This window comes from Dendropsophus ebraccatus, chromosome 9, assembly GCF_027789765.1.
Source record: "Dendropsophus ebraccatus isolate aDenEbr1 chromosome 9, aDenEbr1.pat, whole genome shotgun sequence".
In the NCBI taxonomy this organism is placed as follows: domain Eukaryota; kingdom Metazoa; phylum Chordata; class Amphibia; order Anura; family Hylidae; genus Dendropsophus; species Dendropsophus ebraccatus.
In genome coordinates this window covers 42,719,942-42,740,070 of record NC_091462.1, presented here as the reverse complement: position 1 = coordinate 42,740,070, position 20,129 = coordinate 42,719,942, and the positions used below count along the sequence as shown (strand labels likewise).

The following is a 20,129-nucleotide window of genomic DNA, read 5'->3' as shown; positions in this document are numbered from 1 at the left end:
GTCATAACCATTTCATATTCGTAAATGGATCCAAGAAGAAATCATGCAGAAATTAAAAAACACAAGGATCAAACAACCATAAATAATGCCAGCATTCAGACTTCTTCTAGACGGTCGGAACAGTTGTTGATTTCCTCAGCACATTCCCCCAGCTATTACACGGGGGGGGGGGGGGGGGGGGGGGGGGGGGATGATTTAGGAAGACTCGCTCTCCGCGCTCTACACAGTCTTGCGGTGCCGATAAGGCAGTGCATGTTTATTCAGGTGGAACTGCTCAATAATATGTCAATCATAGAGTCTTCTCCACATATAAGATGCCACAGCAGTGCCCATGGCTAGTACTCACCAGTGCTTGGCATGTGTTTGGCACGAGTCTGCGTTAGAAGCTCCACTGGTTGGTCCCGACCAGATATTCCATCTGCAGAGAAAAGGGAGAAGGTATAAGATCTGCAGCCTGAAGTCACGGCCCCAATCTGAAGCATGCAAGAGAAAAAGCAACAAACACCGCAGCTACCTTGAGACAATGACTACGGACAATGTAAAGAAGCATAACAAATCCAGAGGACGGTCCATGCATTTACCCTGGATGTTATCTGAGGGCGTCAGTCAGCGGAGAGATGACCCTCAACTCATTTCGGGAAGGTATAAGGCCATCAGAGGTGTTATGAGAGTGCAGTGTGGCAAGGAAAGGGTTACTGGTCTAGGAAAGGGGGAGCACGAGGAGCCCCCAGAGGTCTTTAAGGATTCAGTATGTGAATTTCATGCAGTCTCCGTAGAACACCTGCCCCCATCCCAATAAATATTAAAAAAAAAAAAAAAAGGTTCTCCTTTCTGGATTTAGAAAGGGGGACCTGTGCCGGGAGGAGGGGGGAAGAAGCAGAAAAGGCTATTCATTGTGGGGCAGTTTGATGACAATACAGTGCAGCTGCCGACTGGAATAAAAACCCAGGAGGCGGAGGCTATAAATAGCTCAGAAAGAGACGGCGCAGGGAGCCGACAGATTAAAATGCAGCAGCACGCAGAGCAAGGAGAGCGCGCAGTTCCCAGGACTTCACAGAAGAAAAGAAAGCCAGTGTACGAAGGAAAGGGAGGAGGAAGAAATGGAGAGGACTGTGGGAAAATCCCTCGTATTCAGACGCTGTCTGGTCAGCACACTTTATTCTGGCCATCTACAAGTTAATGTTATGGGAGTCCAAGCAATCCTTTCAACTCTATCCAGGGAACACCACCCTATCTTTACTGTCATACTGGTCTAAATATATATATTTCTTGAGGAGAGAGGCCGGGGATATACAGCTTGAGACCGCACTGCATGCAGCATCTCTGTATCACTGGTTATTACCATTACCATTCATAGATAAGAAGAAGAATCCTGTTTCAGCCTGCTGCAGATTTTCTGCAACTGATTTGTCAGCTCTGTAACACATCCATTTGTGCTGCGCTTTGCACATGTTCTGCAGCAAAATCTTCAAGACATGTCAAACATTTTTCAGAAGGGACGATACACTTTAAGGAGACGACAGTCCGCTTCTGCCTGTGGTGCAGATCACGTAGCATTACATACATACAATGCTGCCTTCTACCAAACAAGGATAGCCAGCAAAAGTATACAAATTTTACTAGGCCACCTCCTTCCATTGCTACCTGTCCCATCCTGATGATCACATGCCCTTTAGCAGTGAACAGGAGTCAGCATGGACTCTTCACCTGCTTCCCAGAAGTATATCCCACCCTTGACCAACACCGCTGCCCCAAGGAAACCAATGTTACTTTACCTGTCAGTGGTTTTAATGTTAAAGGGATAGGTGACCAAAAAAATTTCTTTCAAATCAAATAGTGCTACTTCTATTAAAAAAAATGTTTTCAAGTTTTCCAGTATTTACCAGCTGTCCTGCTGGAGGTAGAATTCTTTCCAGTCTGGAAAGCAGGAGAGGTTTTCTATGAGGATTTGCTTTTTGTTCCTGACACCGACAGAGGTGGCAGCAGAGAGCACTGTGTCAGACTGGAAAGAATACACCACTTCCTGCAGGGCATCCAGCAGCTGATAAGTACTGGAAGACTAGAGATTTTTGATTTTTTTTTATAATTCTATGAGGCACTATAGCCTAAATCTATGGGTGCAGCACAACATATGGATAACCTGGATAATGGAGCCCTAATAATAATAATAATAATAATAATAATAATAATAATAATAATAATAATAATACATTTGTATAGCGCCAACAGATTCCGCAGCGCTGCTTCTCTCCGCAGCATGGCTACAACCACTCTCCTATGTGGATGGGTCTTTTTAGCTTTTCCTGACTTACAGAGATCATGAATATAATACTCAAACTACATTGAACACTGACACGTGAGCAAAGCAACTAGAGTGGGATCAGGGAAGGGATCTAAATCTTTGCCATTTAACAACAGGATAAACCAAAGATGCTGCGGAGTAAGGATTGAACAGGATAACCCCAAAGCTGCTGCGGAGTAAGGAATGAACAGGATAACCTTAAAGCTGCTGCGGAGTAAGGAATGAACAGGATAACCTTAAAGCTGCTGCAGAGTAAGGAAGGAACAGGATAACCCCAAAGCTGCTGCGGAGTAAGGAAGGAACAGGATAACCCCAAAGCTGCTGCGGAGTAAGGAAGGAACAGGATAACCCCAAAGCTGCTGCAGAGTAAGGAAGGAACAGGATAACCCCAAAGCTGCTGCGGAGTAAGGAAGGAACAGGATAACCCCAAAGCTGCTGCGGAGTAAGGAAGGAACAGGATAACCCCAAAGCTGCTGCGCAGTAAGAAATGAACAGGATAACCCCAAAGATGCTGCAGAGTAATAAATGAACAGGATAACCCCAAAGCTGCTGCAGAGTAAGGAAGGAACAGGATAACCCCAAAGCTGCTGCGGAGTAAGGAAGGAACAGGATAACCCCAAAGCTGCTGCAGAGTAAGGAAGGAACAGGATAACCCCAAAGCTGCTGCAGAGTAAGGAAGGAACAGGATAACCCCAAAGCTGCTGCAGAGTAAGGAAGGAACAGGATAACCCCAAAGATGCTGCAGAGTAATAAATGAACAGGATAACCCCAAAGCTGCTGCAGAGTAAGGAATGAACAGGATAACCCCAAAGATGCTGCAGAGTAAGGAATGAACAGGATAACCCCAAAGCTGCTGCGCAGTAAGAAATGAACAGGATAACCCCAAAGCTGCTGCGCAGTAAGAAATGAACAGGATAACCCCAAAGCTGCTGCGCAGTAAGAAATGAACCGGATAACCCCAAAGCTGCTGAGGAGTAAGGAATGAACAGGATAACCCCAAAGATGCTGTAGAGTAAAAAGTGCGCTTAGATTCACTAAAAATATTTATTTAGCTGTTTTTTAGCTGTAGGATTCTTACAGTGATGCATTAAGATAATGACATCATAGAAACCCCAAATTACTGCAAGACCCCTAAGCCTATACAGAAGACATCTAGCCTGGATAACATTTTGCAGGATTTTATGGTGTTTTGAGGATCACATCTAGAACATCAATAGACCGATGTATACGTCAGGATGCATTTAACTAAAAAGGCAATGACGACACACGGGCAGGAAATGACCCCAAACCACCTGTGTACTCCAGCACTCCAGCCTGTGCAGCGAATCTGTCGCTTTACTGTAGCTGTGGATGCAGTAATCTCTGCATCTCTATGGCGGAAGCTCCTCCACAGGCTTCTCAGCCAGAGCTATTTATAGAGATCCCCACAGACTGGACATCACGTGTGCCCTGATGGCATGTTAATAAGCCTTGCATCAAAATACAACCTGCTCTGTAATGCACAAAAAGCTTTTCATATATAGGGCACAGCTGGCACGCGGGAGGATAGCGCTACCTCGTATACGACGTGAAGAGCCAACGTCCAAAAATACATCTGCAGCTTTTCTATTTTTATCCGACTATACCGTGTATAAATCTCCTGTGGACGCGTATTAGGAATTTCCTTATAGTACACATGGGGCAATCTTCTGCCAAAGGAAGGCAGCTTGTCGCCTGCTTTAGGATCAGGATCAGAAACAATGAGAAGCAAATGATGCAATGGCAGGCGAGGAGACAGATTCCACCTGCTCACCCACTGTATGTAAAATGGTGCATGGAGGGAACAGAGCGTCCGGCAGACACAATGTGGAGTGCTGGAGGGAATAGTGAACAGGCAATGTCTGACTGCTCAATGCATATGTACAATGAGACCAATGGCAGGACAAGTAGCCCTACTGTACAAAGGCTTAAAGGCTCTTCCACACAATGCAGAGTTCATACAAGGTGCGACTAAGTATAATCTGTTCTAACCTGTATACTAGACCAGAGTTACATCCACTATTGGAAACAGTCAGAAAGCTTGCAGTAAAACACGTATTTGGCAACGCAACTACTATAATGATTGTAGAATACAGGCACGTTCACACCATGCAGATTTGCTGCAGATTTTCACTTTGTAAAAAGAGTGATTAAAGATTTAAAAAAACAAAAAACAAAGTTACTTCCTTGCAAAAAAGGTGCCACCCCTGCCCTAATGGTTGTGTGGGGTATTCTAATTCAGCTCTATTCAATGGAACAGAGTTGCAATATCTCACATATTTTTCTAGGCTTAGACAATCTGCAACAAATGCACAAGGTGTGAACATGCACAAACATTTCTGGTGTCATGATGGCACTTTGCGGAATGTAACTCACAAAGGCAACAACAAAAAAATATATACTTTTTTACAGATTAAGAAGGATGGATGATTTCAGTACTGAAGTCTACAGAGTTGTAAATGCAGCTGTGGACCAAGACATATGCCTACAAGGAGAACCTCCAATCTTTAGTGCGCACATAGAAGATTTAACAGGATGTTTTATTAAAGTCAATTGGGAAAATCTGCAATTAAAAGGAGTTGGCCACTTTATAGTAAAATAGTTCAGTGTACAGTATTAGTAAGTGTACTCACTGTATATACTGACAGCAGCTCCCTGTGTACCTCATAGATCTAAAATCAGTCTCCCCTCCTCCAGGCTGTGCTGTCCTGCTCCGTGGTGAGTCTGTCCATAAGATGGCCGACATGGAGGAGCATGTGACCATGCCTCAACTCCAGTGTTCACCACTGAGCTTGTATATGCCTATGTAGGACACAGAGTGGGACATGGTCACATGCTCCTCCATGTCAGCCATCTTATGGACAGATTCACCACAGAGCAGGACAGCACAGCCTGAAGGAGAGGAGTCCGATTTTAGCTCTATGAGGTACACAGGGAGCTGCTAGCAGTATACACAGTGAGTACAGTTACTCATACTGTACACTGAACTATTTTACTATAAAAGTGGCCAACCCCTTTAAACTTTACATTGGCAGCAAATTCAGTCCAGGGACTCAAAAGACTGCATCAAGAACGGCAAGTGTGATCTAAAAGGAACACGCTTTATCATTTGTTTAAACAAGCACCTTTCAAGTAAGTGTAATGGGGTACATACATCTGAATAAATCAACAGTAAAAAGGCCAATGTGAAGGTGTTATCCATGGCAACACATACACCGGAAAATTAAACCATTTGAAGTCTTTACAAAGTCTTCGCTAAAAAGAGTAGAAGAAAGAGGGAAAAGGGTGACAAGGCAATGAATGCCCTCCACCCAAGAATAGGCGGCTCAATGAATTCTGATTAATCAGAGCATTCACAAGGCGTTCAGACTGAGGTTTCAATGAATCTATCCGCTAAATATCTGACAGAAAAGAGAAAGAAATCCACCATGTTCATTACCCGCTATTCACGGCTTTTATTTAAGAGAAGTAAAATGCTGTAATTGAGCAGCTGTGAGGATTATACAGAGTACCGGGGAGAGACTCCTGCCACACTGTCTACATCTGTCTGCAAGAGACAGGACAAGGCAATGGGAACAGACCTGTGTGCCCAGGAAAGACTAGGCTCAAGAAGTGCAGAACAGCAGGCCATCTATTCAGATCATACACTGCCAATATCAATGTTACTCTTTGGATACATCAAATGTCTACTTCAGGGTCTACATTACATTTTTCTCATCTAACCAATGGACAGTCGGTGAGGTCCGCCAGCTGCCACCAGTGTCCATCAGGTTTCCACCCCAAGCAGCTCTGATGCCACCTTTTGGTGGTAGCTTTCCTTTCAAACACTGACTTAAAGGGAAAGTCACCTCCAGGTGGCGTCAAACTGTTGCTTTGCCTATTCTTCCCAGAATTCCCAGTCGACTATGAACGGCCCGTAAGTCTACAAAAGGCTTTATGGAACTGTACTCAAGCAGAAACATTAACCCTTTGGTCTCTCAGCAGCCAGATAGCCCACTTCTCTCTCTGCCAAACTAGCTGTCAACAGGGGCCCTTCTTCTGGAGAGACGTCTGGCTTGGCCAAGGGCCCGTTCACACTACGGAATCGGCGCCGAAATTCCACTCCGAACCCCTGCCCAGGGACTCGGTGCCGAATGTCACCTGCTATCGTTTTCAATGGGAGGTCTTGCGTGCCTCCGCTCTCTGCGCCTCTCCGCTCAAAGAGCAGAATTTCGACACAGATTCTGCAGTATGAATGTGCCCTTAAAGGGGTAGTCCACCAAAAAAAATTTTCTTTCAAATCAACTGGGCCATGAAGTGCCAGAGATTTGTAATTCACTTCTATTAAAAAATCTTAAGTCTTCCAGTACTTATCAGCTGCTGTGTGTCCAGCAGGAAGTGGTGTTTTCTTTCCTGTCTGACAAAGTGCTCTCTGTTGCCTCCTTTGTCCATGTCAGGAACTGTCCAGAGCAGTAGCAAATCCCCATAGAAAACCTCTCCTGCTCTCCAGACTAGAAATAATACAACTTCCTGTTGGGCATACAGCAGCTGATAAGTACTGGAAGGCTTGAGATTTTTTAATAGAAGTAAATTACAAATCTCTGGCACTTCATGGCAGCAGTTGATTTGAAAGAAAAAAAATTTGGGTGAACTACCCCTTTAAGCCTGCAGTCATGTTCTAAGGCTTCTTATCAAAGTCAAACAGTGACCTAAGGGGAATGCAATCTCCTAAGGTGGCATTAGGGAGCCATTTAGCTCATCCTTCTAAACAATATGAGGAGGTTTGCAACTCTTATAAATCTGTCATCCTACACCACACAGTTTCCAGCAAGACTTGCCTATGAAATGTTAGCCTTCCTCCAACAGAGTATGTTCACTCCGTCTTATTCAGTATGTTTTAGGCACATATTCCATATGGGCTTTAATAGGAATAGACATATATGTTTTTTAGCACATACTCCAAGAATTTAATGCAATGGAGCCAAATCAACTGAAGCTTTTTGCTGCACAGCCAAATCATCACTTCAAGTGTGAGCAGATAAAGTACCCAAGATGCAACCTAGGGTGGACTACCTCACCGACATGGAAATGGGTTTACCAGCATTGTAAGTGAATAAAACGCACAGCTTAGCTATAAAACCCATGAAAGAGGATGCGGGTGGACAGATCATGTTGCTGAAGCAGTCAATACAACACCTAAGCTCCAATGAGATCATCTAGAACCCATGCACTGCTGGGGAGGCTCACGGCCAAGTCCAATAACCATTGCTGGATGAAGTGATGAAATACGGCAACCTGTGGATCATCAAGCACTTATCACGTTACTGCAAAACAGGAAACGCTGATGAATTCTCCCTAACTAAAACTAACGTACAAAGAGAGAAGGCAGAGACCTGTCCATATGAGTAAGAGAGCAGCAAAGCACGTGTAATGTATGCTCTCAGAGATTTGACATATTGTGAAGCATTAGTAAGAGTCCTGCGGTGTCCAACCAATTTTTAGACATAAAAAAAAAAAGGAAGGGGGGACTTTTGCTGTGCTTAGAAATCACAGTCTTAGGGTGCATTCACACATACAGGATCTGTAGCAAATTTGATGCTGTGTTTAGTTATTTAGTCAAATCTGCTGCGGATCTGCACCATCAAATCTGCTGAGGATCCTATACATGTGGAGTTTCCCTTAGGGTGCCTTCACACCTACCGACTCGCAGCGTTAATGCCGCGAGTCTGCTAGGTCCTGGCAGATCACTGTCAGTACATACACGCAGCGGTCTGAACGACCGCTGCGTGTATGTAAATCTAACGGCCGCTTAACCCTTTCTGAGGCCGGCCGCCTGCCGCTCAGCTCTGTATACATTACCTCCTCGCTCCACGGGGTCCCGGCGTCCTGCTCTCCCGCCCGGCCAATCAGTGGCTGCGGCAGGGCAAAACACTGATTGGCCGGGCGCGAGAGCAGGACGCCGGGACCCCGTGGAGCGAGGAGGTAATGTATACAGAGCTGAGCGGGAGGCGGCCGGCAGATTTACATACACGCAGCGGTCGTTCAGACCGCTGCGTGTATGTACTGACAGTGATCTGCCAGGACCTAGCCGACTCGCAGCGATGTTAACGCTGCGAGTCGGTAGGTGTGAAGGCACCCTTAGAGAGAATCCAAAATCAGAAAGAAGTAATAAAAGATCTAAATAGTTCCATCATTCTGTCATAATTCATTTACTGGTCTATAAAAAAAATCAGAGCTTTGTTTCCTTAAAGAGTATGTACCACCAGGTACATCCTCTTTAATCTGAACCCACGGATCGAACGGCGCCGTCACGGGAAAGCCACTGCCGCGGTCCGTTTTTCCATTCATTCTAATGGAGCCGCGTCATACGGGGAGGGAATTCCCTCCCACTGGGGGCGGACCGGCCTACTTCCAGTGCTTGAGCACCGGCCAGTTCTGGTGCATAGAATGGCGCCGCGCACCGGCTTCCCCATGACGGCTCCGTTCGATCCGTGGGTTCAGATTAAAGAGGACGTACCTGGTGGTACATCCTCTTTAACATTGCCACAGATCGAATTCTGGCTACCTGCATCCACCAGTAGAGGGAGCTCAGTAACAGTGTCAGACTAGCCCACCAGAGGGCCTCTAGCTTTAAAATCTGCACCAACACTGACTGACATGTCTTTTCTCACTGGTTCTTCATTGGTGGGCCCCCAGGGTTATTTCCTCTGGTGGGTTCCAGATACCCCAGTCCGACACTGCATATAAATTATATATTGAGCTTACAGGTAGCTGCATAATTCCCAAATAAGCTCCCTATAGTGGATACATTTTCTCATTCAACTACGCTCATACCTCTGTTCTCAAACACAATCTGTTGTGGAGAGCTGAGGTTTCCCATAGGGAGTAGTGTAAATCTGTTTAATTGGTCCTTACACTCTATTGGTCAGGTGTTGAGCCTGCTCCGGTGCAGAAGCTTTGTGTTCTTGAGTGGGAAAAACACTGTTCGAGCAGGGATTCCCTGCTCCTGTACAGTAAGGAGTAGTGTGCAAAGCACTGCTACTTACTGTATGTCCGAAGGTGGTAAGTGGTGATGCTACTGCATCATCACTTACATTGTTAAACTCTGTGGACCAGGCACTCTGTAACTGACCCATGGAATGTAAAAATCAACTAAACAGATTTACGTATGTATGCAGTACGCTAAAAAGCTCCCTTTACTGGTGGGTGCAGGTAGCCAGAATCCTGCCTTAGTGGCTATGTTAAGCAAAGGATGCTTTAACTTTTAAATAGATACCATTAAAGGAATCATCACAGAATGGTGCTAAATCAAGTTTTAAACGCTATGGACACCTTTGCGCTGATTTCTTATTAGTTTCTTTAATGGTTGAAACGCTTCCTACTTTAGAAAGCATCTTCCTAAATACTATCCTCAGAGAAAGACAAGACTTTCTGCTCTTTCAGAGAAAGCAGAAGGTAGTGGGTTAGACACCAGCCAAGAGAGAGGACGGGGGGAGAGAAACCTTGGAAGACCGCTTTCACAGGCTTTCTGGATAAGTACAGGAGGAGAGTAGTAACAAGGCAAGAAAATTTAAAAAAATGCTTTTCAAAAGCTGTTAAAGCGAATGTACCATCGGGTACCTCACTAAGATCTTTACATCAATAGACTGGCACCGGGATGGGGATGCCAGGTTCTCACCCATGGCCAGTGGCGGTCTTTGGGACCAAGCACCCCAAGCGATCGCTTGGGGCCCCCAACATCCAGGGGGCCACCACGTCCGGTTTTGTGCTCAAGACCGCTGGACAGGGCCGCTGCCCCGCTCGCTGCTGCCATCTGAACTGTAACTATGAGCAGTTGTAATGAGCGCTCATAGTTACATGCAGCAGCAGCACTGACAGGGCGGTAGACATTGGCCCCCTTCCTGTCAGTCACTCTTGTGGCCGCAGAAAGGCTTTTCCCTGCGGTCACAAGCGGCAGCTTTGTCCTTGTGGTGCCGGCGCTCCAGTGACATCACTGGAGCATCGGCGCCAAGACAAGGGGAGTGTGGCCTCTTGTGATCCCAGGGAAAACCCTTCCTGCAGCCACAAGAGTGAAGAGAAGAGGAGACGCCCGGACCCAGGTGAGTATAAGTGTTTGTTTTATTGTGTTATATACTATATAGGAGGGGGAGCACACAGGGGTCTGTTTAATTGGGGGAGCGCACATCGGGGGTCTATATAAATGGGGGGAGCACACAGAAGGGCTATAGACTACTGGGGCTTCACAGAGGGGTCTATATACTACTGGGGGCAGCACACAGGGGGTCTATATACTACTTAGGGCAGCAGAATGAGGTCCATATACAACTTGGAGAGCACACAGGAGGTCTATATCCAAGTGGGAGAGCACACAGGGGTCTATATACTACTGGTGGGGCACACAGGGGGTCTATATACTACTGGGGGAACATACAGGGGGTCTAAATACTACTTGTGAGGCACACAGGTGGTCTATATATAACTGGGGGAGCACACAGGGGTCTGTATACTACTGGGGCAGCACACAAGGGGTCTATATAATACTGGTGGGGCACACAGGGGGTCTATATACTACTGGGGGAACCCCACAGGGGGGTTTATATACTACTGGAGGAGCACACAGGGGTCTATATCCAAGTGGGGGAGCACACAGGAGGTCTATATCCAAGTGGGGGAGCACACAGGGGGGCTAAATACCCCTGAGGGAGCACACAGGGGGTCTATATACAACTGGGGCAGCACACAGGAGGTCTATAAACTTCTGGTTGAGCACACAGGGGGCCATCTATAACTGGGGGAACACACAGGGGTCTATATATTACTGGCGGTAGCGCACAAGGGGTATATACTACTGAGGGCAACACACAGCGGTCTATTGTTTTGGAACGTGTGTCGAGGGGGGGCCCCAGACATAACTTTGCTTGGGGCCCCAGAAATGCTAAGACCGCCCCTGCCCAAGGCGCCGGTCTAGTGCCGGACAGCGGCCCGGCCTGAAGCAATGGCGGCTGGCTTGCCTGACCCCAGTGTTACATAACCTCTCCTCTCTGTGTTGCGGCTCCATTAGAATCAAAGGAGCCGCGTCACAGAGGGGAGGAATTTTGTCACGCAACAACCCCCAGTACTTCAGGCCAAGCCAGTGCCTGGGAATAGCAGTATATGCACAGGAACAGGGCCACGGATTAAAAAAAAAAAAAAAGGACTGTGGCACCAGCATCTCCACGCCGCTGCCAGTCTATTGGTGTAAAAATCTTAAAGAAATGTACCTAATGGTACATTTGCTTTAAGTAAAGCAGAAGATTTTGAGCCCTGTGTGTGTGTGTGTACACATATATACACACACACACACACACACACACACACCCACGTATAATACGTTGAGCCTCATTTACAGGCTAGGCTAGTAACAGTGTGCCAGATTAAATCAAATCATCCCACCACTCATTTAAAGGCACCATTGTACATATTTACATGTTAAAAAGTGTATAAAAAAATTATTCAAGGGAAAATGCATGCATTTTTCCCATTTAAACTGTGCACATTCCCTTTCTGATCAACAATAATGAAAAGCATTGATCAAAAAAGCGAAACACATATTGGTTTTTAAACAGTGCACACATGGTTTCAAATGCAATTTAAAGGAGTTTCTGATTTTTATTTTTATTTTTTGCTTCTCTGAAGTGTAATAGAAGCAGAATAGATGGGTCTTTACTACTATCCAACACATAGTCCTAGCAAACTCCATTACTACAAGCTGCCAAGGTAGCTCCAGAGAGCTAGGTAATTTATTACACTAGGATATTTCACCGCCCTGCTGTGCCAACTGTGTTGTATAAGTTATGTACTACATCACTGGGCAAGAAAGACAAACTATGCTATCTACTGAATAAATCTGTGTGTATCCTTTATAAAGAGATTCAGGGTATTCCAAAAAAGACTAGTTTAAAGTTACCCACAATGGCGTATAAACAGATGGAAATTCACTAACAATGTCCCAGTATAAGAACCCTGTTGCTGTATTACATATAAATTAGCATTCTGTATGCTAGTCACCTGAAAAGTCACGGGAGCAGTGTAGTCCTCTTTAAGTCTTTCAGCCCTCTTAAAGTCATGCAGTCTGGTAACAAGTCAGCTTTGTAAGATTTATGGGCCAATTTTCATAATTTTCACTACAAATTTCTGGCCACGTCATTGAGTCACACCATGTACCTTTCCTTAACATAAAGCTTATACATTTTTTGCTTTTTAACCTCATATCATAAATGAATGTGATTGTGTTCTTCAGACGTTACACAACTGTTCAGGTATAATCCCCTTGACCAATGCAGTTTGGTGATCCATCACTGTAAACCACTTTCATCCAATTCTCCACACTCCTAGATTCTTCTCTTTAGCCAAAAGTAATCTTGTTTTCTTCTCTTTAGGGATTAGCGCAAGTTTTACTTTGGCTTTTCTATATGTAAAAGCCTGATTTTTACAGTTCTGTCAAACATTAACATCAGTTTCCATTTCTTTTACTTTTGTTTTGTTGTGCATTTTCTGTATTTTTCAATCCTTACTCTTTGACATCTTCTTTGATCTACCTGTACGTCTTCCTGTTACAATCTTTCCATTTTATTTTTATTTGCATCAAATCTTACACATAACTGACTAGGAACAACCAACATCTTCAGCTGCACTCCATGCTGGATTTCCAACTTGAAGGAGGAGGACAATGAGAAGTAGGAGGTAGGTTACAAGAAGTTAGAATGTTTGGCTATCATACAAACTCTGGTGTCAGTGCTTGACAGATCTCAGTGACACTACTGGGGACCATTGGGTTCCCAGCATAGTGTTGACATCGTGCCAGGGAAAAAAAATTGTGCTATTTTGTCTAAAATGTTTTACGGGACTTGACAGATGTGAATTTTAGCCACAGGTTGTATTACTAACAAAGTGTTAGCAGTACTGTGGCCACACATGGCTTACGCATAATAAGCATCAACTCTATTCCAATTCACAAATCGGAACACCATAAATAAAGTGAAGATCCATGGAGACCAGACTACCACAACAAGGTAGAGCTGAGAACATGACGACAAAGCTCTAATGTGTCTACAAAACTGCAGTAATATGTAGAGAAGGTGATTTCACTGGGACTCGGAGGAATAACCTTTCTGCGTCATCCTTCTCCCTTGACATTATGCTGATCAGATACCCAGAGAACAAAGCTGAGGTTTCAGCAAGTTAGACAATAAAGGGAACTGCAAGATCAAAAACTCTATTTACTTAATTGTATCTTGCAAAAGGGAATATACATGCTAGACAGATCTACGTTAACCCGCTAAACAAGCAATAAGCGGTGTACAACCTCATCCTTGGGCAAACACATTAGACCTTTCTGGAAGTTGATTTTTTTTTTTTTGGTTCATCTATGTTCCATTTGATCTATTTTTATTAGAAGAATATTTTTTAACTATAGACTTGTATGGCATATAGCAAATGTGATAGGTGTTAATCTGAACATGTGAGGTCTCACAGGATATGCTCAAAGCTTCTGTACAATCCATTGACTATAATGGAGATTGGCTTCACAAGCATTGGAGAACGAATAAAACCATTAAAAGGTATTGGTCTCATATACAGTGTTCCAAGGAACAAGCACAACTGTATTGATGCCTGCAAGGCTTGGGTGAGATAATACAAAGAATAACCCAACCCCCCTTTGAACACATCCTTCATCAGATTATGGATGTAGAAAAACATGTTGGATTTTAAATTAGATGTGTGAAGATACCCTTAAAGTGAACCTATCATGTCATTAAACTTCTGACATTTTATAGTGTTCTATCAGTGGTGGTCCCAGACCCAAAACATTTTTAAACTGATAGGTACATTTATAAAAGAGGATCTTTCTGCCTTCATGACATGTCTTTTTTGGACCCCACTTGAGAAATAATATTGCAATAGAGCATTAAGCTCTCTGGTTCTCTGTTATTCCTCCTAGAAATTTGTAGATTGACAAGTGGGTGTTTCCCAGTTAGGGGTGTGTCCCTACACCCTCTTATACCATCCAATTACTACTGCTAATTTATTCAAACTTTTCAAGAAGTAATAACGGGGACATCACAGTTAAAAGATGGGATGCTCCAGGATTGTTATAATAGAGAAAGACAAAGAGTGCAGGGCGCTTCCTAGTGTCATACTGTTCAGAAGAGCAAGAGCGAGTGGTATAAAATTAACACACTCACCTGGTCAAGTTGTGCTATAAAATAGCATATGGCATATGAAGCTGTAGACAGAAGATCCACATGGGATGAATAACATTACGGAGAAACAGTCATCGCAATAGTTTAGTTCATTGTGCAACGCATTTCGGCCATTCATATATTCATATTCATGCATTGAGGTTGCTTGAGAAAGGCCTGTATGTGTATGAATGGCCAAAACGCATTGCACAATAAACTAAAGATTGCAACGACCGTTTCTCCATATAGTTTATTGTGTTAACGTGTTTTAGCCATTCATATACATACAGGCCTTTCTCAAGCAACCTCAATGCATGAATATGACTATGAACGGCCGAAATGCGTTGCACAATGAACTAAACTATTGCGACGCCTGTTTCTCCGTAATGTTATTCATACTCACCTGCGCTGGCGTAAAGAGGGATTTCTCAGTCCGCTGGTTCCGTGTGGATCTTCCGTCTACAGGATTGTTATAAAGAATAGAAGTACTTATTAAACAGATCAGGGGAGCCAACAGATCATCTTTAAAATATAAGATATATACAAGATATAGCTTAAACCAGTCACTGAGGAAAATCACTGGAAGTCAAAAATAGCAGAAAAGCAGAGCGGTTGTGAGTGAACATGCTCATGTTTGCTTTTTGCTCAGCATCCATTTAGTCATTACGTTCAGGCTGTGGGATGTATGCTTAGCTGCGTGGGTGGGAAGAGAGTAGAAGAACAAAAAATACACTCTTTCACACATTAACTCTATGCTTTATATTCATGGGGGGGGGCTTGTTTAGTTATATTACAAAAGGTTTTGTTTAGGCTGTATTCTTAAAGCGAACCTGTCATCTCTTGTGACACGTCTATTATTATATCGTTGCATTCAAAATGAAATAACAATTCTACATGAGCTCATCTCATAGCTCTGTGCTGTGCGTCCCTCTGTAATTCCTCCTAGAAAATAAGTAATAAATTGACATCTGTTATTGTTATGAGTTAGGGGCGTGTCACTAAACAATCTGATGTCAGCACTGATTGGACACACATGGACTCAATAGGTAACACCCTGTTGTCAATTTTTTCCATAAATTTCTATTAATAACGGAGGAAATAAGAAAACAAGCAGAAATACATCTTGTATCAGCTTGGGAAGGGCACAAGGACCCTTATACCAGCATACAAAATTTAAAGGAGAGTTCCCATCTCAAATAATATAGTTTATCTTGTAGGGCTTGTCAGCTTATATATCTTTGCATATACATTCATTTAGAAAGCTTGTCTCCTTTTCCTATAATGCTGCTCTTTCCCGCCCATTGGTGACAGACAGCCACCACTCTGCTCTAAAAGCAGTGGTCTGGCTGGGGAATAAATATAGTATACATTTGTGTGTGTGTGTATATAATATATATATATATATATATATATATATATATATATATATATATATATATATATACACACACACATACGCACACACACACTATATCTCTATAAAGCTACATTATATCTATATATACATACCAGCCAGACCACTGTTTTTAGAGCAGAGTGATGGTCTGTAACCTAGACAACAAGATGTCAATAGGAGGGAAAGAGCAGCATATCCAGAGAAGGGGGCAAGTGTGCTAAATAAATGTATTTGCAAAATTATTTAACTTGATGAGACCAACAAGTAGAACACTATTAGTTGAGATGAGAATAAAGGCTTAAAGGGCTTATCAAGCCTTACAAAACTATCCCCAGAATAGGCCATCAATATTAATCAATATTGTTACCAAATATTATTACCAATCAGCTGTTTGCAGGTATACAGGACTTCTAAAATGATGATGAAACTTTACATGTCCCCCAATTGTGACATTATTGATGCTAATGCTATTTGGAACAAGGGTGCCTGGCAGCTTTAATAGGCATATACAGGATTAGAAAAACAGCTGATTTCTTGGAGAAGCAGCACCTTAGCTTGTGTGTGACATTGCAGCTAGGTTCAATCCAAACTTTAGGGAAAGATTAGGGAATTATCACATATCCCAAGATTATAATTTATCATCTATCCCCAGAATAGGTGCGTGTCTGACCGGCAGGGGTCTGGCTGCTTCAGCTCCAACTGACCAGAAGAACAGGGGTTCTGAAAGCCTCACCTCTCAGCCGCTCACCAGCCCCAATGAAATAGATGAGTCAAGGATTAAAGTGACTCTGTACCCACAATCTGACCCCCCCAACCACTTGTACCTTCGGATAGCTGCTTTTAATCAAAGATCTGTCCTGGGGTCTGTTCGGCAGGTGATGCAGTTATTGTCCTAAAAAACAACTTTTAAACTTGCAGCCCTGTGTCAAACGGGAGTATCTGTGCCCTAAATTTACACCACCGCTCCGTCCCTCCTCCCCACCCTCTTCATCATTAGGAATGCCACTGGAACATTTTCTCCATGCTGAACATTGCACAGGTGCTTAACGATCCAGCCCATGTTCAGTATTCGCACAGCTGACGAATAGGAGACAATCTGCCTGGAGCATTCCTAAAGATGAGGAGGGTGGGGAGGAGTGACAGAGAGGTTGTGCAAAGTTAGGGCGCAGATACTCCCGTTTGGCACGGTCTGCAAGTTTAAAAGTTGTTTTTAAGACAATAACTGCATTAACTGCCGAACGGACCGCAGGACAGATCTTACAGGAAAGGACAGATTAAAACCCGCTATGGGGGGGGGGGGGGGTCAGATTGTGGGTACAGAGTCGCTTTAAAGGGGTTATTCAAAGTTTAGAAAAAACGTGACTGAACCAGCACCACTCCTCAGTTCCACTGAAGTTAATGGGCTGAACTCTAATTCCGCACACAACCTGCAGAAATACAAGGCAGGGGGTCACATATTTTCTTTTTTCGTTGAACAATCTTTATTGTGCATTAGATTCTTAACTAATGAGTCTTGTCAACTAGTGATTGGGGGTTATGTGTGGGTGGCTGATATTAGTTTTGTAACCTAACGTAAGGCATACGAGGGGAAGGAGAAAAAGGAAGCAGTTACATGCCAATGATCCGTATCTCCCCCCAGACCCTGTGCCGGGCTGAGCCGAGGAGACGAGAAGACAGGAAGGTTATGCTTTGCTGTGAAAACCGCACACATTTCCTCCCAACTATTTATCTGAGACCACCAGAAAATTCCACAAGTGATGTGTTTGAAAAGTGCACATTGAGCCACTTAATGGGGGGCCCAGCATTCCAGGCCAGACACGGCTCCTCTTACATGTGGGCATGAGTGACGTGGGTTACGATAGCCTCAGAATTCAGGGTTTTCACAGAAACACATGGCCATAGAGCTGAAATGGTACAATCCGCAATAATGCACACAGTATACTCTCATTATTCCCATTTTATGGCACATGAAATTAAGTCGACAAGATGGCCAATAATCTTACGGAGCATTTTTATTTAGGTCATTATACAAAGCTTCTTGTAAGATGCGAAAAACAAGGTTAGGCTGTTTCGCACCACGTGAGCTGCATGTTTTATACATGGGGACAACATACACATCAAATATATAGCAGCCTGCGTTATCAGCTGTACGATGGAGCCGTGACAACAACCATGAGCCAAGACAGTTACTGACCAGGAGGAGCCACAAACCAGTGCAACCCAATGCTTCTTATGTCCTGTGGAGCCACTGCAAAGAGGACAGAGGCCAAAAACTTTTTCATAACTCTACAGCACAACCTTATAATGTACATCAATGGCCAGCAATCCATCGAGTAGATTATGAGAACAACTATATATCGGAGAAATGACTGAACAGATTTCCTTAAAGTTCAGTGCCGCAAACGTACAGTATATGTTTTCGCACTGCTGTTATTGCATGTTATATGCGCTCCACTGATCCAATGGCACCAGTGCACTAAGGTCCACCCTAACTTTAGCATACCCAGCCCAGGATGGACAGCAGGAGAATAAACACAAAGGTAAGGGTCTGGACAGAGATAAGATGGTGGGAGGAAAAAGGAGCCATTTTGGTGAGCCGGAGGCTATAGGAGAATGTGGCTTCTTGAGGTTGAGTTGTTCGGGCCGATTTCTGGGAATTCTGAAGAAAGTGGGGGATAAATCACAGATAGCTCCCTACTTTTTCTTTGTGTCCCATGTATAGTTGAGCAAATCTACATTAAGATTTGCCAAACCCTAATCTAATCGGCCATCGATTCACTTAGTCTTGGAAAAGTTTACCGCTTTCAAAGTGTTCCCATTCCTTAGAAAAGTCTGAAATAGGATCTATTGCACCTTTCTCTAACGTCTGCCGGGCATAATAGTTTTGTTTTGTTTTTTATTATAAAAATATACAAAAAGGTGTACCAATATGCAATATGGTTATTAGAGTCGGTTATGGTTATTAGAGTTAGTAGCAGATAGATGTCCAGAAGAAACACCAGAGTCGCCTCTGGAAGGTTACTTGTTAATGGAAGGCATTTACAAGGTGACGTCTTGATTCTAAACACTCAAGAGTATTATAAATGTAGCCTATAGCAGATAGGGAAAGTGCACCATAAAAAATAGCTGTTCATAGCACCCCATATCCCAGCCGCCCATGTCACACATACGTGGTAGCTACGTTCGTCACTGGCACCTTATTTTTCGAGCACCTAAATCAGAGGTGACTATAGCACAATTAAAAATTACACAAAATTTATGAGCTGTGAGAGTGCTAAAAACAATGATACCACTAGCTAAGAGCTCAGAAGACGGAATTATTAGCAGAAGATTTTAAAGTAGCATTAATCTTTCATTTTCACCTTAACAAATGCTTTAATATGTGGATTATACAGAAAATTATTTTCGGAGGATGGGAAAACAGAGCTTGGGGTCCCTTCTTAGTCACCACCTATCAACATCACTAAACTCCAGGAACAAACCATCTCCATGATGGGAGATGAAATCCAAGAAGAAGCTGAAGAAGTTGCATGTCCGAGAAAACATGGATAAAGCCATAGGCATACTCGAATTAATAATCTCTAATGGACATAAAACGGCAACTGTATTATGCATGTGTGAATTCAGCCTTACGTCAACTTGTTTGCACCCTCCAGACATGCTGTGGATTAGTAGTAAAAAATTGGTGGCATCCCCCCCCTGCATTTAATCACATACGTATTTCTCTGCATAATATCAGAGGTTATCATGTGTGGGAACTAAGTAGGAAACACTCCATTAGTTTATCTGTTATTTGCAAAGAGCAGTTGTATAATAACAGAGGCCTAATTGTTGGTGAGAAGGACACGGAAGATGGGTGGTAAGTCTACTTGTGCTTCACACTTCACAATGCTTAATAGGAGTGAATAACACTAAATCATCTGGAGGATGAACTCAATCTTAATCTGCTGACTCAACTAAATTGTAACCGATGACAAATAGAATATAACGGGAAAAGTCGCTAAAACGTAATATAATAAATGATCATGTTGATAGCGATATTTACAAGTGAGTTTACAAGAAGCATTCCGCGTGGAATCCACAGGAAATCTGATTGTTTTCATACACAGATTTGATCTCTAGAATGGTAGGGGGCTGGATAGACTACAAGATGGAAACTCATAGTCTACTAGGTCAAAGAGGCCGCATCAGTCTGGCAATTTAAAAGGGGTAG

At 43.5% G+C, this 20,129-nt stretch overlaps 1 protein-coding gene across 6 annotated transcripts in view; it reads right to left on the bottom strand.

The window, feature by feature from the left end:
• The window catches only part of HDAC4 (histone deacetylase 4), a 136,421-nt gene that overhangs the window by 32,935 nt on the left and 83,357 nt on the right, over window positions 1-20,129 (bottom strand). For 5 of the 6 annotated variants that reach the window (XM_069983101.1, XM_069983102.1, XM_069983103.1 and 2 more), the window contains one exon: window positions 347-418. In XM_069983101.1, coding sequence (XP_069839202.1) covers window positions 347-418 — 72 coding nt within the window. Of the gene's footprint in view, window positions 1-346; window positions 419-14,523; window positions 14,549-20,129 lie in introns of those variants that run through there. The other variant, XM_069983107.1, reaches the window with a different exon arrangement.